At 34.7% G+C, this 17,112-nt stretch overlaps 2 protein-coding genes across 5 annotated transcripts; one reads left to right on the top strand and one right to left on the bottom strand.

Annotated features, from left to right (window-relative positions):
- Nucleotides 1-1,264: 1,264 nt before the first annotated feature.
- On the top strand, nucleotides 1,265-8,804 carry LOC140863485 (uncharacterized). 3 transcript variants are annotated; one of them, XM_073266945.1, is made up of 9 exons: nucleotides 1,265-1,420; nucleotides 1,856-1,957; nucleotides 2,098-2,143; nucleotides 2,763-2,838; nucleotides 4,440-4,809; nucleotides 5,109-5,358; nucleotides 7,136-7,369; nucleotides 7,461-7,577; nucleotides 8,170-8,804. In XM_073266945.1, the coding sequence occupies exons 1-9, from the start codon at nucleotides 1,349-1,351 to the stop codon at nucleotides 8,619-8,621; spliced, it is 1,719 nt and encodes a 572-aa protein (XP_073123046.1). In that variant the 5' UTR covers nucleotides 1,265-1,348; the 3' UTR covers nucleotides 8,622-8,804. The 3 variants fall into 3 exon arrangements, with proteins under 3 accessions (XP_073123046.1, XP_073123045.1, XP_073123047.1); XM_073266944.1 differs by having other exon boundaries at nucleotides 7,136-7,378; XM_073266946.1 differs by lacking the exons at nucleotides 1,265-1,420; nucleotides 1,856-1,957 and having other exon boundaries at nucleotides 2,094-2,143; nucleotides 4,428-4,809; nucleotides 7,136-7,378.
- Nucleotides 8,805-10,515: 1,711 nt separating this feature from the next.
- On the bottom strand, nucleotides 10,516-14,036 carry LOC140863534 (calmodulin-binding protein 60 B-like). Of its 2 annotated transcripts, XM_073267023.1 has the most exons (9): nucleotides 13,842-14,036; nucleotides 13,547-13,622; nucleotides 13,327-13,367; nucleotides 12,540-13,030; nucleotides 12,066-12,226; nucleotides 11,759-11,956; nucleotides 11,441-11,606; nucleotides 11,121-11,341; nucleotides 10,516-11,028 (listed from the first exon to the last, which is right to left on the bottom strand). In XM_073267023.1, exons 1-9 carry the CDS (start codon nucleotides 13,940-13,942, stop codon nucleotides 10,963-10,965), a joined length of 1,521 nt encoding a protein of 506 aa, XP_073123124.1. In that variant the 5' UTR covers nucleotides 13,943-14,036; the 3' UTR covers nucleotides 10,516-10,962. The 2 variants fall into 2 exon arrangements, with proteins under 2 accessions (XP_073123124.1, XP_073123123.1); XM_073267022.1 differs by having other exon boundaries at nucleotides 10,516-11,341.
- Nucleotides 14,037-17,112: the final 3,076 nt, after the last annotated feature.

Genomic DNA, 17,112 nt, shown 5'->3' with positions numbered 1-17,112 from the left:
GAAATTAAAAACAAGAAAATTAAGTACCCACCAAACCAATAAACCTAGAAGTCAACAAAACTCCAAAAAAAAAAAAAAAAAACCATTACAATGCCTCGCAAATAAAAAGAAAACATACGAGTAAGAATCATCGATTAATTGATCAAATGATAGTGGGTGTCGCTAATAAGATAAAATTATTAAGCCAACAGATTCCCAACAAGTAAAGTAATAAATCATGACCAAATTATCAGCTCATGGAGTAACATTCAGCATTCTGATTTCTGAGGAGGAAAACAACAGTCATCTCAATCAGCCAAAGATTTGGGAGGAAATTGGTGAGATAAATATGAAACATACCACGACAAAGAAAAATGAGAGGATTTGAAGAGAAACACTGATTAAAAAAATTAAGCACAAATCTCATAAGATATTTGACAAATTGAACAAGTAGATAACAAGAAAGTCACTTTCCTCGCTTCTTTGCTTCCAATCGTTGTCTCTTGTCGTCTGCTTCCTATCGCTTCCCGTAGGTGTCACAAATTGGCGGGTTCCTATTGTCGGTGGGTTCTTGATGTTGACTAAAAGATGAGAAAATTGGTGGCACAAGATTTAGTTTTTTTTTACCGGAAGTCATAGAAATTGGGAGGGAAGAGAAGCGATGCAAATCGGTGGGGTTGGCTAGGGATTCACATGAGACGTGATATTGGGGTAAGTGAAGGAATGTGAAATAATAATAATAATAAATGGGCAAAGGTAAAAACAAAAAAAAAAAAGCAATTAAAAGGAAAAATGAGATAAAAGATGAAACAGGGAGTGTAAATAAAGTTTTTGGGCAAATAGGGAGTGCAGAATAAAGAGTTATGACATGAAGACTGATCTTAAATTTTTGATTTTGATTGGTGATTTATTTCCAATTCTCCCTTTAAAAATAAATATATGATTGGAAAACTATTATATAAAAACAGTTTAACATTTCAAAAATAACGTTGTTAATCCTTACATTCCATAATTTCATTCTAAAAGCATCTAAAAATACCTATTACTTATTTTTAAAAAACTATACTAGATATTTTTTAAAAACTATACTATAAGAATATTTTCTAAATTTTTTTAAATAAAAATTTAAAGTTTTTTGAGTAGAAATTTTTTTAAAATACGCTGAGTATGAAGAGAACGCTACTTCCCTTTCTCAAAAAAAAAAATAAAAAATCAAAACAAAACAAAATAAAATAAAATAAAATAAAGCTGTCTCTCGAAGATATATCGAAAAAGATTTCAATTTCCGAAAAATTTTCTGGGTTTTCTGCTCTCAAAACCTCGTTCTTACCTCTGAGACGTATCCATCTCCCTCTCACTCCTTAGAAGTATGAAGGAAATCGTGACAGTTCAAATTGGAAGCTATGCTAATTTTATCGGCTCCCATTTCTGGAACTTCCAGGTAAATTTGACGTTTTGCTCCGTATTAGTTCTAACTTTGACACGACGATTGTAGGCATTCAAGAAACTATGAACTAGTTTTTAATATTTGTATGCGTGCCTTACCCTTTTTTCTTGATGTGATCAGTGAGTAGTAGCTTAATTTTTGTTGTTCATATTGTTATTAGTTAGTTTCTGAGTTGATTTTTTTTAAGGTAATGTTGCATTAGCAATTGACCACCAATTACATGTCTTTATGTACATCTTGGCGGTTTAATATTGACGATTTTGGAATTGTATATATGGTTCTGCCGTTCTGGGTATACTGCTCTGGCTTCTTTTCGAATGCTAATGTTTGGTGTCAGGCTTAGGCTAAGCTCTTCATCGAAAAGGTTTATTCTGTTTGTGTTTCAATGGTAAAATAAAAAATGAACTTTTTTTGTTCTGTGTGTTCAAGGATGAGCTTCTTGGCTTGGCTGACAACCCTGAGAGTGATGAAATATTTAAAAACCATCACTTTAATATGGACGTCCTCTACCGTTCTGGCGAAACTCGGCAGGTAATCTGCTGCCAAAGCAGTATCCATTAACTAAAAACCTAGTCCCCACTTTCTAGAATTCTGGGTGACACTCTACCGTATCCTTATTTTTTTGTTTTTGGTCATAATGTACTTTTTTCGGATGTGTTTGTCATGTGCAGGGTATTCTTACATGCACTCCTCGCCTGGTTTCAGTTGATTTTCAAGGTACATAATGAGTTTAGCACAAGGGTTCATGCCGGCTTTTAATTTTTGTTTCACTAGAATTTTCTATCCCTGAATGAAAATAATCAATATTATCTCCCACAGTACATATTTCTGTTATTCAAGTTTGTACTTATTTATTATTTATATCATTTTAACCAAAAGCTTATTTTGTAGTACGACATCAGGTCACTATCATACAAGTTTCATCATGACTCAAAATCGACGGCAAAAAATATTCCTTCAAAATATAACTGAGCATACAACTTATTTTCCCAGAACACGACAACAAAATCATCATCTTAAAATTATTCTCCAAAGCAAACAAAAACAAAACAAAACAAGGTGATTATGTTTTTCCATCTCCCCAATTTTCATCTATACACCTTCATTTTGATAACTTGTATGGTCATGGTATTTTTCGCACGGCCTGTGGGAAAGGGGTTCCATGCTTTTGTGATTTCCTATTAATATTTGTCCTCTTCAAAACCTGATGTGGCTCCTGCATACATAACATTTAGTGATCTCGTAGAAATCACAATACACTGTTTGAAATTCTTGAATTGATCAAAGTAAGTTTTCCTTCTGTCAAAGATCCTGACACATTAAATTGGCTCAACAGGCTCACTAGGATGTGTTAGCGCACACGGAACATTGTATAATGAGGTCCCGGTTGCATCGATTGATACCCCTACATGGTGATATATTACTCTAACTTCCATATTTGATGTGATTCAGTTAGTTGTTCTTAATTGGAACTGTGTGGAATTGCAATTGGAACGTATATTCTTCTTGAGTTAAGGTCTTGAGTATACCTAGATAACTTAATTTATAAAAATGCATAAATTACTTGATTTCTATAAATTCAATTCAGGACCTTTTTTTTTTTACTTGATATGAAATAAAATATCTGTAATTTAATCTTTAAATAATTACGTACAAGGCCTTATGACACACACTTTCATGTTTTTCTTGACCAATAAAATTTTAAAAAATAAACTCTGGCTTAATCGGTTCAAGCTGTATCCAAATTGTGACTGAAACCACCAGGAATCAGAACCAAACTATGTTCAAGCGGCTTGGTTTGGGTTCTGACGTCCATTAAAACCGAACCATCAACTTTAGAACTGTAAATATCAGTTTTGGAACCATGGCTAGTCATATGACTCATAACTTTATTAGCAGCGATTCTTATTTCTGATAACACGTACTTTGATGATTTTATTCCTTGACTATCCTGTATTCCTGTTAGTTGAGCTATGATAATCAAATGCCTAGACACCAAATCACCAATATCTGATACATCTACTCACCTTTTCTAGAAACTTATTCACCCTGCAAATTTATGGTTGGTGTTCATTTTTTTCTGTGTAGATCTTCGAAACATCTTATTTCATACAGCTACGGATATGACTTCATGAGAGCTTCGTTAGACTTATCCCTTGCTGACGTATGGCTGATTGCTTTTATAGATTACATTGGCTTGCCCAGAACATTTGAAGCATCTATTTGTTACTAGAGACACAACATTCCATGGATAATAAAATGTTTCTCCTGTTCTCGATGCATTACCACCAATATTTCAATCTACTCCACTTCTTTACCAACTTAAATGAGTTCAATAGTGCCAGAAACGTTTTACTCATGTCTGCTAGGAAAACAAATTGATACATGTCTATCATGTACTGGTGGCATTTTTTGTTTGACAGTTAATACAGGCATGTAATATTTGTTCTCCATATAGCTTAGGGTTATGACTTTTGACTGAATGTATTTATTTCCCCTTCTTTTTGTAGATTGATTTTTAGAATCTCTATGCTCCTAGTTGACACAGTTTCCTGAGTCAACTCAAGTTTGTTTGTCGGAGTACATTGAAAAATATGCCAGATCATGTCTGTCTGGTCCTTGTTTGGAACTTTGGAGATACCTTATTGTTATCTTTCATTGGAGCATGAGGTTATTAATTGCATGCAACTGCCAATTCTCTTTATTTTCAAATATTTTGGCATTTTTATGAACATTGAAAGCTTTTTGCCTTTTGGAACTTTCGTTACCATTTCACATGAGTCGTCACGACCCGACTTAGTTTTTTTACCACAAGCAACGATCCTGAACTTTGAAATACTAGGGAGCTCACATTAATAGGCAAACCTGAAACACCTCTCAAGGATAAATATTGATATGCAGCTTATGCTTTTCTTGAGAATTAGATATGGTATTTTGGTATGCCATGTTGATTTACATTTTACCGTCTGATGTGGCATTTTTATGAATTAAATGTCTCCAGACCAATGTGTAGGAAGGGTAGTGTAACAACTCAGGCATCTGAACCTCTGAAGAAGAACTTGTTCTTGCAAAGTTTAGACTTGGGAGACACTGATGAGAACATGAATAACTCTAGAGGTTATGATGGAAGGAACAGTAATTCTCGGACTGAATATCAAGATAAAGACATCGTAGAATGTCTGGAAGATGGAGTTCAGTACTGGACAGATTTCTCAAAAGTTCATTATCATCCTCAGAGTCTGTATGAGTTAAATGGCTTGTGGATGGACCCTAAAGATTTTAACAATTATGGAATTGGAAGAGATGCTTTTTCAGGGTGCCTGTCTGGAGAAGAAATTAATGAGAGGCTTCGCTTTTTTGTTGAAGAATGCGACCTGATTCAGGTACTTTTTGTGGGGCTCAGTCCTCACTCCTCACCATGTTGAACGTGTGATTCAAATATTTCAGAATTAAATTTTAGAAAATAAACTTCATTCGATCATTTCGGCCCATTGACAGTGGATTATGGTTTCCATCTTTGTTCTTATTCCATTTGCTGAAGGAACTATATTTCTAGAGCACCATACCTTTTTATCCTGCAAGAATGTTTGCTTATTCTTCGTAGTTCACAGATGGTTGCTGCATTATTTATACATTTTTCTGGATCTGAATTTGTTCTCCCCCTCTGTTTCTTTTTGGGCAGGGATTTCAATTTATTGTTGATGATTCTGGAGGATTCTCTGGTGTAGCTGGGGAATTTTTAGAAAATATTGCAGATGAGTACACAAATGTTCCAGTTCTACTCTACTGTGTCCGTAGTCCTGATTCCTACCTCAATTCCAAAAGCCAAAAACAAACAATCTCCAGTAAACTCCATGATGCAGTTTCACTTGCAAGGCTATCTTCTTTCTGTAAATTGATTGTCCCAGTTGGTTTACCGTCGCTGAGTACAAGTAAGCATGCCAATTAAATTTGTCATATCTTTATTTTTGGACATTGGCACAATCAAAACAATCTTTTAGAGTTGATGATAGAATTGATCCACGAGAAGCTAAAACTGTGTTTGCTACAGGGGTCCACCTAACAGTTTATTTTACCATCCAAGCTCTTGCCCTGAACTCGTAGTCGCCCCACCACCTATCATCCCAAAATCTGATCTTATTTCCTCCTCTTACCACCACCTTCACTGACAGGAGAAAAACCGGGTATATCTTCGAAATAAATTTCCAAGGACACTTAAACGTGACGTTCCTCGCCAAACCTGCATCCCACCCATTCTCTTGTAAACCATATTTGCTAACCACAATCTTCTTCCACAAAGACTCTCTCTCGCTGCAGAATCTCCACTACCATTTCCCAAGTATGGCCTTATTCCTCAAACAAATATTACCAATACCCAAAGCCCCTTCCTCATTTGGTTTGCAGACTTGATCCCACGTGACTTAGTGGCACTCCCTCAGGTCCATCCCACAAGAAATCCCTCATAATTTTCTCTCTGTCTTCCGCTACCCCCCCGAGGGATCTTGAATAACGACAAAAAATACATGGTAGAGTATTCAACACTGCTGAAATAAGAGTTAGTCTACCTCCTTTTGATAGAAACACTTTCTTCCAACTCGCTAGCTTCTTAGAAAAAACTTGAACATAACTGGCTACCAAAAAGAAGCTCTCAAAGGATTCCCACCTAAAGTAACCCCCAAATATGTAATGGGATAGGTCCCTGTCTTCAACTGTTGCTGTCCTAATATCTTCTCTAATATGATACTTTTAATTTGATCTTGTGTGACTCTACTCATCCACCTTGAAATTCGCTCCTTGGCTTCGCCCACATGTACTTTTAGATCTTGTCAAAATTTTGAGCCTCTAAACAATGAACAAGGATCACAAAACACTTTTTTGGAATAATTCGCTTTTGAATAAACGCGTGTCAATATTATGAGTTAAGCAGCATAGTTTTCATCATCTCAATTTCCTTATTCTGTTGTTCTTCGGCCTTCTACTTATTGATTGAAAAGTTCGATGTCCTCGTCGAGAAATGATGCAAAATTTTTAGATGCTTGTAGCATTCTTTTTTTAAAAATCTTTTGTAATCTCTTAAATTAAATGATAATGCTTATTTAAACATTGTCTTTTGATCATACTATTATGTAGCTACCTATGTGTGTTGAGATGGCTGGCATTCGCAAGCATGGAAGTTTGCAAATTTTCTGCACTCAGTAAAATAAGACAATGTGACTGATTTCTATAGATTGTGTTAATGAGAAGATTTCATAATTTCAATTTCATGATTATGTTGTTTCATATCATACAATCTGTAGAAATCTATCTCATATCTTGAAGTGTTTTTGTTTGTATCACGCAGTGGATTAGTCAGGCAAGATTAAATAATAAATTAGAGAATCTATGAGTGAATCAGCATCTTGTTGCAAAAAATTCTTGTATATTACTGTTTAATGTTTGCATGTTCATCGTTGCGGTTGAACCAAGTAACTTGCCCTTGTTTTCCTGCGAATTTATATTAATTTCTGGACTGATATATCGTGATCTCCCTGTTCCTTATTTGAAGAAGCAATTTTATTTAAATGTGGACCTACAATTTATAATTAAATAAATTACTTCCATTTTCCAACCTGCAGCAACTTGTGTAAGAAAATTGAGCTTGTGGCTAATAGCACCTTTTCACTTATTTTCACGACATTTTACTGACACAATCCTTTTACTTTTATGAAGGTAGACTGTCCAAGTATCTATGTATAAAAGATCAAAAGCCTTACCACACCAGTGCAGTTTATGCATCTGCAATACACTCCATTAGTCTCCCCTTCAGAATGCAACCACTTGGGCCTAGTACACAATCGAGATACGCATGTGGTGCAGTGGATATTAATGATTTCATGCATATGATAGGGGGCCAATCTAGGCAGAATATTGTTACCATTCTGGATGTTTCTATGCCAGTTCCAGGTCTCACTGGTACTATGCCTGACTTTGTGCTTCTCTTGTGCCCCTCAGGAATTAAGCTTTCTAGCTAAAGTATCAAATTTGTGCATAACAGGTAACCAAATCCCACAATATTTATTGGAGAATTTGTTGCCGTTGACTCCAGAGATAGCTGAAGTTGAAGATATGCTTGCTGTGGAGTCCATCAGTGTTCATGGAGTCTTTGGAACAGGTAGCAATAAAGATTATTTTTATTTTCCTTGTCTTACAACTTTGGGTGTATTTCCTTTTCCAGTATTAATGGTTTAGTTTCTATGCATCGACTTGGTGGCTGTTCCTGCCTTGTTGATTATGATTTTGCGGACAAGGTGACAGGTGTATAGCATCTTTGTGAGAAATGTAATGGCACTATTGGTTGTATAATAAATGAGTGAAGATAAAAAAAAACACTCATCGGTTTTCTTTGCTAAGGTTTTCTTTAACTCCAGACAAATTTCTGAAAGAACAGAAAGGTTGGAATGCTGTTTAAGTATTGTGATTACCTCAATTTTTAGCAATGGATTTTCGAATTAAAACACGAGCCATTCTTTTTAAAACTTACTTCAAATCAACTTCTGAGACCTGAAATCTTCGTGGGTAGAATCTATCCGAGAGTAAATCCAGACAAAGCATTAGTGTAGTTCTTACACAACATTCTCAATAGAGGCTTCCAGACTTTTCCTCGTGGATCTGGTTGGTCCATTTTTTAGCAGCATTATATAGCCACTACATCTTAGACTAGCAGAAATTTGGTTGTCTAATTTTATTGTTTATTTTGTTTTCAGGGTATCAAAGAGCCTCTGTTCCTCAAGTTAAAGATGCAGTGCAGGCTTCTTACTTAAATTCAGCTGGGAGGCCAAAATTCACTCATCTAAGTGTAGCACAATGCCCTCTTCCAGTTCCTTTGCCTTTTCCTTCAGTGTTCAGTAATCTTGTTGGTCAACATGGCGAGATCTTGGATGATCCAATTTCAGGTTCTGCAACAACCAGAGGATCGCTCGAAGTTCACTCCATCCCCATGGCAGCGAGATTGCGTTCTAGCAGTGCTGTTTTGCCATATTTGGAGGATAGACTGATGAACCTTCGTAGGCTTGGGATTGCACGAGGAGCACTAGGTACAGAACTGCTTAGAAGTTGGGGTTTCGACAAAGACGATCTTGATGACATAGGAGAGACACTGTCTAAAATGGTTTCAACGCTAAATCCTTTTAATGAAGAATCTTCAGATTCGGAGTAGTGCTGTAATTCTCGTGACATTAAATGGTTTGTCCAAGGGAGTAGTCTGGATGTTCTTGTCTACTGATTAACCCATATTTCTGCCGAAATTCTAAATGATTTGTGGTGTTTGTGTTGCTTGTGTTGTGTGTGTGTGTGTGTGTTTCTTCTTTTTTAAAAAAAAGCTAATTATTGTAGTGTTCAAGATTACTTACATATGTTGCACATAATCGGATCCATTTAAATAATGTTCATATTTTTATACCACAACATACTTAAATATTTTTATGGAAATTTAAATAAGTAAATTATATATACAAAAACTTGTCAGTAAAATTCGCAAATTACCAAATAAAACAACCAGTTGGGCTTAGACATAAATAAATATATGTAGTTCTTTAATATAATATAATATAATATAATATTATAAATATAAAAATTAACCAATGTCTCCAGATAACCGAGTTCTAGTTTCTTTTTTTGGACATAGCATATAACGGTTCACATAAAAACTCTAATGAGACGATTTTATTGATCAATTTTGTGAGATTGATATCTTATTTGAGTAACTTATAAAAAAAACATTATTTTTATGGCAAAAATATTATTTTTTATTATAAATATAGGCAGAGTTGACCTATCTCATAAATAAATATTCATGAGATCGTTTCGCGGATAAATGTTCATGAAACAATTTCACAAGAGACCTGCTCCATGTTTCAAGATTCATAAGCTCAATTGTAAAAAAAATATCATTTTTTTATATTAACAACACGAGCGATGAACATTTATAATTTTTGGTAAAGTCATTTTCTTAATTTCAAAACTGTCATCTCCCAAATTTAATTCTAATGCATATTTAATTTTGTAGAGAATACTTAAATTTTCATATTTTATAATTGTTTAGATGTCTCACATCAGTTGGATAAAATTCATGTGATTGTGATTATCAGAACCAAATTCTACGTTATGTGTTAGATGTTATGAGGGTGTACTTCGAATTCTGAAAATTTGTACGTCAACAGCAACAACAGCAGCAACAAAGATGAACAAAGTCGAGGCGAGAGAAACTCTCTATCCGCAAAACAAAATTGCCCGTTAACAGTGTTCAACGTTGGCGGCAATCGTCTCTAAGATACAACGACTATTCAATCGAGATATAGCAACACAACAAATATCTCGATCTTCGTCGAACTAAAATATGTATCAATTTTTTCTTTTGTGAGAGAGAGGGAAGAATTCGCAGATAAATCTGATATATTACGTTATCAGATGTTTCAGATGATCTCTCTGCGTTATAACAATCATATATATATACTATGACTCCAAAAAACACGATTTATGGCGCAAGGATGCAACCTATGACAGAAAAAACCCAGAAAGAGACGCAGCTTTTCGGACTGTAGAAGGCGCGCGCGCTCGGTCGGTCAAATTTAACCGACCGAGCGCCCCACTTTTTACAACCTTTCTGTCTCGCTCAAATAAGGGTACGCTCGGTCGGTAAAATTTGGCTGACGAGCACCCAACTTTTCTGAAACCCACTGTCTCGCTCAATGGACGCTGCGCTCGGTCGGTAGTTTATTATCAATCGAGCGCACTAAAACGCGCGCGCGCGCGTTTGTTGCATCGATTAGCGTCTTGCCCTTTACAAAACATCTGGTGCCCTAAGGGTCCAATCCCATAATCCAAAGTTGGATTATATAAAGTTGACAACAAATTGAAGTTGTTCCAATGTGGGAAAACCAATTCTCCATTTTCCTCCAATTTATTTCACCAAATTCAAATTATTTGTAATACTTGGGACAAACTTTTCAAGCCATTTGGGACAAGCTTTTCAAGCACATTATTTCCACAATTCATTCAATAACAATTTCCAACATTAGATTCTGTCCATAATTGAACCACAAATAGATAAAGTTCATAGTTCCATCACCAAATGAATGTAAGCTTGCATTCATGTATGAATATTGATATTCAATTTATTTACAAAAATTATGCAATTCAACATGATCTAAACTTGAAACTGCCTTTCATTCGAGTTGTCAACCATGCAGAATTGAAAACACCACCATTTACAATCACTGCTGACATGACTGGACCAGCATCAGGAAGCTTACAAATAATGCCGCCTCCGCCGTATTTCCGACTGGCTGAAATCTTCACTGATTACTGCATCTAAACATGAACTAACTTTCTATACAAAAACCATTTGCTTGCATTTGCAGCAAAGAATAAAGAGATCATGAGTCAAGACATCGACTATTTTACAACACACTATTTTACATGTTGATTGCCCCAAGATATTTACATTTCAAATATAGTTGTATAAATACTGCTCCCATTTTTTAGCAGTTGCACTACGTTTAACCAGTATCCGCCACTTGACGACTGTCAGAATCTTGCACCAGCTCGTTTTGGGTTTCCCATTCCTGGCGACAAGGATTCGAGAATTAGAAGAAATTATTTGGTGATTGTTTGAATCAAGAAGCAATCCATTCTCATGCCATGCTGTTAAGTCAACCTGATAGTTATTATCAATTGGTAGATCATCACTTGAAAGTTGCGGTTCCGAGACCAATGTGTAGAATTCCCCAATATAATCACTCATGGTTGGGTTCACTTGCATTTGACGCGAACTCTCAACAAAAGAATTCTCAAAGGAACTATAGTCTCGTTCTATTTCACAATTGAATGGAGGAGATGCCGTTGGATGATCAGGATTTATGGGCATCGGTAGCTGCTCTGTGAGAAGAAAATTATTACATTTATACCCGAAAAAATTAAGTTCGAGGAAAACATTAAGAGAGAATGGAAGAAAAAATGAGTTTGATGATTCCTTACCCACTTCAGCTAGGAAGTTTCTGCCCTGAAAATCTAAGCTAGGATCATTCAAATTGCCAGCTCCTGAACCAGTTAGCATCGGGTAGCCAAGTGCAGACAGATCATCTACTTGAATCCAGTCCTTTGTGTTTTTGTAAGCATGCTGCTTCAGATCTTCCACCAGCCTCTAGTCATAAGAATAGAAAATGAGATAAGTTTCGTACCGAGAAGTAAAAACAATTTTTTGTTATTTTCCCTTAAACAACATGAATGAAAGCAGCACACCAAAACAAGAAAACAGTTGCAACAACAAACATTTGAGAAAAAGAAAATACCAACCATTTGACGTGCATTGTTGGAATCCAAAGAATGGAAACTTTGTCTATCAGAACTCACACCAACGGCTCTGTAGATGGAATCAAACAACAGGCCAGTACCACATACATTCCTGTATAGATATAGCTTGTTGTCTAATCTGCATGTGGTGGCATGCCGTATAATTGTCTCCCATGTCCTGTTTGAAACGTTATTAAGCACCTGCATAATGAACTTCAGGATTGATACGGTTTGGTAAATGTCAATAACACAAGTTTTATTCACCGGAACAATCCGATGACTCGGTGAATATCAAGAATGAGTATCTCACAGCGCGTAGTGAGGACATGTCCGTGACATACAATCTCAAGAAATCTTGAACCGACAACAAACCAAACTGAGCCAGTCTATTATGGGACACACCATCTTTGGCAATCTTCTCCAACCGCCATATGTCATCGTCTAAGGATGGGGGGTAGTGCTTCTGGTATGCTGAAAGACATAGAATGGATCCGTAAATTTCTATTACCACGTGCAAAACAATCCTCCTAAAGGGAAACATCTTGAGCATATCAATCAACATCCGTTTTGTCCAGCACAGTTTACTGAATTAAATCCATGTTAAATTTCAGACCATTCCTTTGAGCAGTTCCCATTAACAACAATTCACTACTGCTCTGATACAGAGAAGCATGCTAACGATGTTTAAATTAGCCGCATGTAAAATCAAAGAAATATGAACAGTTGCCAAGTAGTTTATACAAATCGACGAAAAATTGAGGCAACAAAAACAGCAGACACTTACACTCTCCGCGATGATCCTTAACTTTGAAGGCATTGGTCATTCCTTCTCTGACCCTAATCTCACCGCCACCGGCATGAACAGTCGCTGCCAACCGAAATTTCCCACTTCTGATCCATCTCGAATTGTCAGTGAAGCTGATTTCACCAACATAACCCACTCCATCCTTCAAGGTGACAAGCAAATCCCCAGTCACCAATGGCCTCTTCCCTTCCCTGCTCTGAAGAAGTTTCCGATCAAAATCCTTCTTTTCCCAATCTTCGCGATCATCGGGACCAAAATCACCATCAAGCACGGCCACATTCACTTTGATGGAAGATAGAGGACCAGATTTAACAAGGGATTTGGAACGAGAATCGTACAACCCAATCTTGATCGGGCCGCCGCCGTCGGACGCAACCTTGCTGTTGGTGAACAACGTGTGCGGCAGATTATTGTCAAACCTAAGCTTGTACGTTGTTGATTCCGAGCACTGGATTTCATTGCCACACGACCTGCAACAATACAAATTCAAAATCAAAATGGGATCCCAATTTTGGAAAAACTACTTTTTTTTTTTTAAGTCATATTTCAGTTTTAGTCGTTCATATTTTATTTTTGATAATTTCAATTTTTTTTAAAAAAAATATACTTACATAACACTATACACATTAGTTCGATATCATAACTATATTGATGGCACGTAACCGTCATATTATGAACAATAAGATGTCATACGGTTAAAAATTGAAAAGCTAGAATAGACCACGTCATACAGGCACAAATGCTCAACGTGTAGCGTGAAACTCACCTCAAATATGGGTTGATTGCCTGGTCCACTGCCTCTTGCACCTACCAACGTAAAAGCAGCATAATCAGTCAAGATTCTCATCATATTCTCTAAATTTTAATGTTTTCATTTCTAAAATCTATATTTTTCGGTTTATTTATTTATTTTTTTTAAAAAAAAAGTAACCCGAGTCGGGTCATCTAGACCCGGTTCATATCAAAGGAGAAGTGGCATCATATACCCATTTCCTAAGGATTGGTTCCAAGCTAGGCACGAAATCTTGCAGACCCCGTGTGCTATTTGCCCCTCTGAATATGCTGCCAAATTAAGGAAACTCAACAAATTAGTTACATATTTCGATGTTACGGTCGTAGGAATTATGCATGATGCTTAAAAAGTGTTTGAGAGCCGTTTTATTGTAACTGATAAGAGAAATATAAGAAGTTTATATTTCGATTGATCTGACTACCACATGATTTGAAAGATTCGAATGATCAATAACATGATTGAGTTGACACATAATCTATATTCAATACCTCGAAGTGACCCGGCTCGAGCCCAATAGGCGGCCTTGATATTCACCAATCGGGAGATGAGGTTCATCTTCTTCTATATCCATAAATTTCCTCTTCATCATCGTTAAAGAGCCTATTTTTCAGCAACTTTGCAACCTTAAAAAAATGTAATAATCAAGGGGAAGATTGCAAGCAACTCAACAGAAATTGAATGCTAACTGTCAAGTCTTTTATAGGGAATTAACCAATGAACAGTTGACTCGGAGCTTCCTAGGAAGCTTCATCGATATATCAAAACAAAGACGTTTGAATATTACAAGTCAACCCCGATACATGTACACAAAATAAGAAAAAACAAAATAATTGTGGGTTTATTTCAAGAAACACAAAACTAACAAGAAATCTCCAACTAATTTTCTGTTGCATTTAATGTTAATATTATAATAACCACCACAACAAGCAATGTGTGTCAGTGTGTGCCTGTGTGGGATTGTTGTTTAAAAACTATTTTTTTTTGCCCGAGCCCACGTAGCAGAACGCGGCATAGTTTTTGTTGACTAGAAAAACATGACAAATCCGAGTTAATTAACGATATTTAGCAATGGACTTCGTTTTTAGAAAAAAAAAAAATATATATATTATTGGTAGGAATGTAATCGAGTCGAGCTCTTGAATATTTGAGTTTAACTCATTTATAATTAAACAGAGCTCGATTTTCATTTAAGAAATATATACATAGCTCACGTGTTTATTTGAGTTTTTATCGAGCCTAGATATATATACTTAAGAGATGTAAATTATAATTTCAGGTATTCATTAAATTCATTAAAAATTAAATTATATATTTAAAGAAAAAATATAATATTCTTATTAGAATTTGTAATTTTATTCCCATAAATAAGTTTAATAAGATTTTTCTATATTTGTCATAAGTAAAACCTATAAAACAAATATTAAAACTATTATTTTTTAAAAAAATCTAAGAGCTGATTCATGGGCTTATTAACGAACATGTTCACGTGCTAACGAGCCGAATATTGTAAAGTTTGAGTTTGGTTCATTTATCTTAACGAACCTTGTTAAACAAACTTTTATGGAATCAAGCTCCGAGTAGCTCACGAGCAGCTTGGTTCATTTACATTCCCAATTATTTGGTTAAAAAATTTGTTAAAAATGTCTTTCAGAAGTTAGAATATTTTGATCTTTTGACATCTACTTCAACTGCTATTTAAAAATTAAAACAAAATGTTTTTCAATATTTATTCAAACATCAAAACTGTTTTTTTTTTCTTTTAATAAAAACATTTTTAAAGTTACTCACTCGATATTTGATATGATGATCGTAGCATTTTTCCTTCCATAGAGAAAAAAAATAAAAAAAAGATCTCCTTTTCTTCATCAAGTCGCAGCCAGAATAACAAATTGATACCATCCCAGCATGAATTTCTCAAGACGAGCTTGTGTAGACTCTAAAACAGAGTGGATGAGGAGAATGTGAGAGAATATAAAAACTTTCACGAAAGCTTTCAAATGATAATTTAATTCGCTGGTTAGATAAAAAACATTATTATATTTTTTTACGTTTTGGAAAGAGGTTACAACTTTGAGTTTCGAACTCGTGATATCGTCTATCATTCGCTAATGTCCGAGTGAAACTCGCAGCTTAGAAAGTATCATTTTCATTCACTTGTTATTATGACGACTATGATGTCAATTCGCGTGGATTCAATCCGGATATTGCAAGATGCTATTAAAAAAAATTTCAACTCGAATCTGACTAATTCGATCAACCTGAACCACCCAGATTGATTTTTTTTTAAATAATTAAATTAAATGAAACCTCAAAACACCTAATAATAATTAATGTTTTAATTTAAAAATATAATAACAAACTCTTGGTTATATACAATTTAAATTTAGAAGTATAATTGTTGAAAATTTAAAGTATACACACGCCAAAAAAAAAAAAGTTTCTTAAAAAATTAAAATTTTAAAAAATAAATATTAAATGATAAAAATATTTTATATCAAAATAGAATAATTTTTTCAAACATAAAATATATGAAAATGTACTCAATAATTTTTCTTAATTCTATATAAAGAAAATTAAAAAAAATTTCGGCTCATATGAGGTTAACCTGTCCGACCCAAACTCGATTACTTTCTCGAACCTGAAAATCCAAATCTTAACGCGATATTTTTCGGGTCGATTTAAGTCAAGTTAAGAGATTGGGGTTTTTTTTTACACCCAACAACTGAACTGACAATTTTTTGAATTAATTAATTATTAAAAGATGTGAGGAAGAAACTATTAATATTTACTCGTTATAAAATTATTAAAGTAATCACAATGAGGACATAAACGCGTGAAAGTGGGAAGGAAAATAAAATTCAATGAATCAATTTGGAATGTAATAAAGGATAAAACACACCACCACACGCGTTAAGGAGACCTTGTTGCGTCGCGTTTGGCGAACAGAAAAACTTGCATGCGCACTTTTTTTCTTTTTTCTTTTTAAAAAATATTATTATATTATTTTAATTTAGATTATTACTTGCTATTTTAAAATGTTTATTTATATTTAATAGTTAAATGAATATATCAACAAAAAGATTTTAATGATTATTTTTTAAATAGTTTATTATTATACTTAAATTACATATATATAATGGTGGGATCAAGCTATTGAAGGACATGTAGAGATGTTAAAATGGATCGACTAGGTCGGTAAAACTGGTCAATTCTAGTATTCCACCATACGATAAGTGAATTAGGTCGACAATTTTTCAATCAACAAAAATGATGAGTCAGCCTACCTCACCCCGTATAATTACAAATAACATATTTCGCATAATGATGAGTTGCAACGGGACCGATCAGCTAGCTTGTTTGACATGTCTAAACATATGCATTGTGATTATCAAATCGGAATGGTAGGGTCGACGATTTAGAAAAAACTGGAAGGGGAGGGCGATTGTTGGATGAAAAGAATAAAACTTATGTAAAACAGTAAGACAGTGTTTGGTGTTAAGGATAACACATTAATTGATTAATAATTATTGTTTTGTCCAATGTTTGGCTCAAATTCTTTCAAAGATTAGTGTCATGCACCATTATCTAATCCAAATATATTGATTTAAAATCCTTATATTATTAATCCATCGTCATCCAATCTATGAACCAAACAGTGCCTTAAAAGTTAAAACAGTAACACACCTTGATATTTAACATGATTCGTGAATAACATACAATTAATGCATATAAAAATAAATGACGTAATACAGTCATACA

This window comes from Henckelia pumila, chromosome 4 (genome assembly GCF_033568475.1).
Source record: "Henckelia pumila isolate YLH828 chromosome 4, ASM3356847v2, whole genome shotgun sequence".
Classification (NCBI taxonomy): domain Eukaryota; kingdom Viridiplantae; phylum Streptophyta; class Magnoliopsida; order Lamiales; family Gesneriaceae; genus Henckelia; species Henckelia pumila.
Note: the sequence above shows the minus strand (reverse complement) of the source record. Positions and strands in the feature narration are given on the sequence as shown.